The 3460-nt window shown below is 34.3% G+C and overlaps 1 protein-coding gene across 1 annotated transcript; it reads left to right on the forward strand.

The window, feature by feature from the left end:
- The first annotated feature begins 785 nt into the window (after positions 1 to 785).
- LOC114075253 lies at positions 786 to 1905 on the forward strand. The gene is made up of 6 exons (XM_027913755.1): positions 786 to 887; positions 1003 to 1111; positions 1159 to 1264; positions 1311 to 1361; positions 1481 to 1532; positions 1651 to 1905. Exons 1-6 carry the CDS (start codon positions 786 to 788, stop codon positions 1903 to 1905), a joined length of 675 nt encoding a protein of 224 aa, XP_027769556.1.
- The last annotated feature ends 1555 nt before the right edge of the window (positions 1906 to 3460 follow it).

Genomic DNA, 3460 nt, shown 5'->3' on the forward strand with positions numbered 1-3460 from the left:
GTGAAGGTCATCCTTTACTAGGAAATCCTACAACGGCTCTGATTAAAACAGACAAAGAGATGAAAACCAGGAAGTCGAAGGGGAAGGCATGCCTCTATGCCGCCAGTGGGCAGTTGCATTTTACAATGAAGGGGTTCATCAGAATCCCCTTTGGAAAAAAATATATAAGATTTAAACATGGCTAAAATTATTTTTAGGTATATATAGTAGATGTCGAACTCCTTCGGCTTCTTTGTGTGTCTATTTTTTTATATTTTGAATCCCCTTATTAAAAATTCTGATTCCTCAATTATAAGTCGTAGTATCTCCTACTATATTTTCCCAAATCATGACAATTAAATCACCTAAAGAAATATAGGACTTTCTGAAAACGGAATACAATGAAGATGAAAAAATTTAAGGCATGAAGGTATTAAACCAAGTGAGGGTGATAGTGGATATTACCTTTCATACAAAGGGAAAGGCACAGTAGCTATTGAAAGCTACACAGGTACAAAGTTAATCTCAGATGTACTTTATGTTCTTGAACATGATCAAAATTTGTTGACCGTACGGAAAATTTTGGAGAATTATTTAAGCTTACGTTTGAGGACAATAAATGTGTGATCTTTGATCCAAAGGGACAACAAATCTATCAAGTTAAAATGAGTGGAAAGAGTTTTTACTTTGATTCAATGGAGGAAAAATTGGTTTCCTATCCAAGCCAAGAGATGACAACTAATATATGGAACAAGATACACAAACATTTTTATCATAGGTCACTCTTGTACATGTTAAATAAAGATATGGTTCAAGGACTACCACTTATGGAGGATGAACACACAGCTTGCAACACATGTAAATTAGGAAAGCAAAGTAGGATGCCTTTTTCCAAGGCATCCTGGAGAGTATCAGTGAAGCTTCAATTAGTCCATACTGATTCTTTTTACCACATATGACTGCTCTCTTAACGGAAGTAAATATTTTATAGCATTCATTGATGATATAACACAATTGTGTTAGATTTATTTTCTCAAGTTCAAACCTGAAGTACCTGAAGTGTCCTCGAAATTCAAAGCTTTGGTAGAAAATCAAAGTGGTTGCAGGATTCAAATGCTTAGATCAGGTGATGGTACCACGCACATCTGATCGATTTTGAAATTTTTTGTGAAAATGTAGGAATTAAGCATCAAATCACTTTTCCACATACTCCACAGCAAAATGGTGTCAATGAATGGAGGAACACATCGATAATGGAGATGTTGAGAGGCTTATTATATGAGAAGTGCCTATGCAGAAGCAGCTAACACTGCTGTTTTTTTGCTAAACAGGTTTCCTACAAAAGTCGTGAAGGAAAAGACACCTTTTGAGGCATGGAACAGGTATAAGTTGTCCTTATAAAACTTAATAATCTTTGGTTGTTTTTGTTTCTCTCATATTCCACGGGTTAAGAGAAACAAGTTAGATAAGAATGTAAATTTGGAATCTTTGTTGTTTATAGTACAATCCCCAAAGCTTACACAATTTTTCAGTCTCAAACAAAAAACATTATGGTAAGAAGAGATGTATTATGGAGAATGAGCAATGGAATTGGGAAGAATTTAACCAGAAGCACAATAAATCTACTAGATTCAGATGAGAATATTGATGATCAACTTGTGAGATGAACAGTCGCTCTCTAACATATACCAGAGATGCAATATGGCCATTTTAGAGTCTTCTAGATTTGAAGAAGCAGTTTCCTATCCCAACTGGAAATCTGCAATGGAGGAGGAGCTTGCAGTGATTGAGAATAGCGAGACATGGCATCTTGTCGAAAAATCACAACATAGGAAGATCATTTGTGTGAAGTGGGTTTATTGCATGAAATTGAATGTTGATGGATCTATTAACAAGCTCAAGGCAAGACTTGTTTTGAAAGGTTAATTCAGAAACCTTTGCTCCAATTGCTAGACTTGATACTATAAGGTTGTTACTACCTATTGCATCTCAAAAAGGTTGTAAAATCTTTCAATTATATGTCAAGTATACATTTTTAAATGGTTTTCTGCATGAGAAAATTTATGTGGAGAAACCTCAAGGTTTTTCATTAAAGTGATATGACGACAAAGTGTATCTATTGAAGCCCTTTATGGTTTAAAACAAGCTCCAAGGTCTTGGTATATTCGAATTGGTTATTATTTGCAAGTCTTAGGATTTATGAAAATCCTATGTGAATGAACTCTCTATTTGTTAAGAAAAGAGATTATGCTATTGTGGTTATATATATAACTTTATGATGATGATCTTCTTGTAACAGGAAACATCCTTGAAATGATAGATGAATTCAAGTAAGAGATGAATAAAGTGTTCGAAATGACAGACTTGGGAGAAATGTCTTACTTTCTTTGAATGCATATTTGTCAAAAGAAATATATAAGAGAGATACTGAAGATTTTCTAAATGGAAGACTGGAAACCTGTGAACACTCCAATGAATCAGAAAGAAAAGATCATTAAAGATGATGGTAGTGACAAGGTTGAATAAGCAAGTTATAGAAGTAAGGTGGAAATCTCGTGTATCTCACTACCGCACGAGACCCGACATTTTGCAAGCAGTAAGTGGCTTTTCTAGATTTCTGAGTTGTGCAAGTGAAATGCACATAAAAGAATCAAAAAGAGTACAAGGTATGTCAAGCTAGGTAAAAGTCAGAACTTCATGTTGCAAGGGTATTCTGACAATGATTGGGTTGGGTCATATGATGACATGAAAGGAACTTTAGGTCATTGTTTTAGCCTTGGTTCATGATATTTTTCATGATTCTCAAAGAAGCAAGGTACATGACCTCAATTCACGCTAGATGATGACGTAGGGAAAAATAATGTTGAGGAAGTGCACACCACAATAAATTGCTTAGTTTTAGCTGTTTTCAGTTTTCTAGTCTAATTAAAACTCTGTAATCTACTGTTAAGGGTTAGTTCATCAATTTCAGCAAGCAGTAACTTAGTTTTAGCATCCATTTTAGCATTGATTTACATCATATTAGTTCAGCTAAGATATATTTATTGCGTCTCAAATTAATCAATAAAAATCACTTTTCCTTTTTCTTCTTTAACCAACTCTTATTCTGCTCTGTTAAACACTAACAACATGTGTTAAGCCTACCATAATATCATGTCTATATTTACACATTTTTGATATATAGTACATTTTGTGTACAGATGCATACTTGTACCTATATTATCTCATAATATAGGGTCTGATGCTCCTGCTCCTCCCGCTCATGGCTAACTTGGATTGGTAGTAGCTATTGGATTGGAGAGTCCTAATACTCCGACGTCAAAGCCATGAAGACCATTTATTGCTTTTATTCTTTACTCTTTAGACTTTTTACATGGTGTAAGGGTTATGCACCAACCAATCATATGTTATTTTAAAAGGGCTTGTCACGACATAATTATGATTCTCCACTTATGTTCAAACTCTCTTTTAAGATTTGAGA

Source organism: Solanum pennellii, chromosome 12 (assembly GCF_001406875.1).
Source record: "Solanum pennellii chromosome 12, SPENNV200".
NCBI classification, from domain to species: Eukaryota; Viridiplantae; Streptophyta; class Magnoliopsida; order Solanales; family Solanaceae; genus Solanum; species Solanum pennellii.

Bases quoted from the DNA above. Each gene is read 5' to 3' on its own strand.
- LOC114075253 (XM_027913755.1), top strand. From the start codon at position 786: ATGGTTCAAGGACTACCACTTATGGAGGATGAACACACAGCTTGCAAC. The intron at 1,265-1,310 runs GTGCCTATGCAG...TTTGCTAAACAG, and splicing joins AGAGGCTTATTATATGAGAA to GTTTCCTACAAAAGTCGTGA. The intron at 1,533-1,650 runs GTAAGAAGAGAT...TGAGATGAACAG, and splicing joins CTCAAACAAAAAACATTATG to TCGCTCTCTAACATATACCA.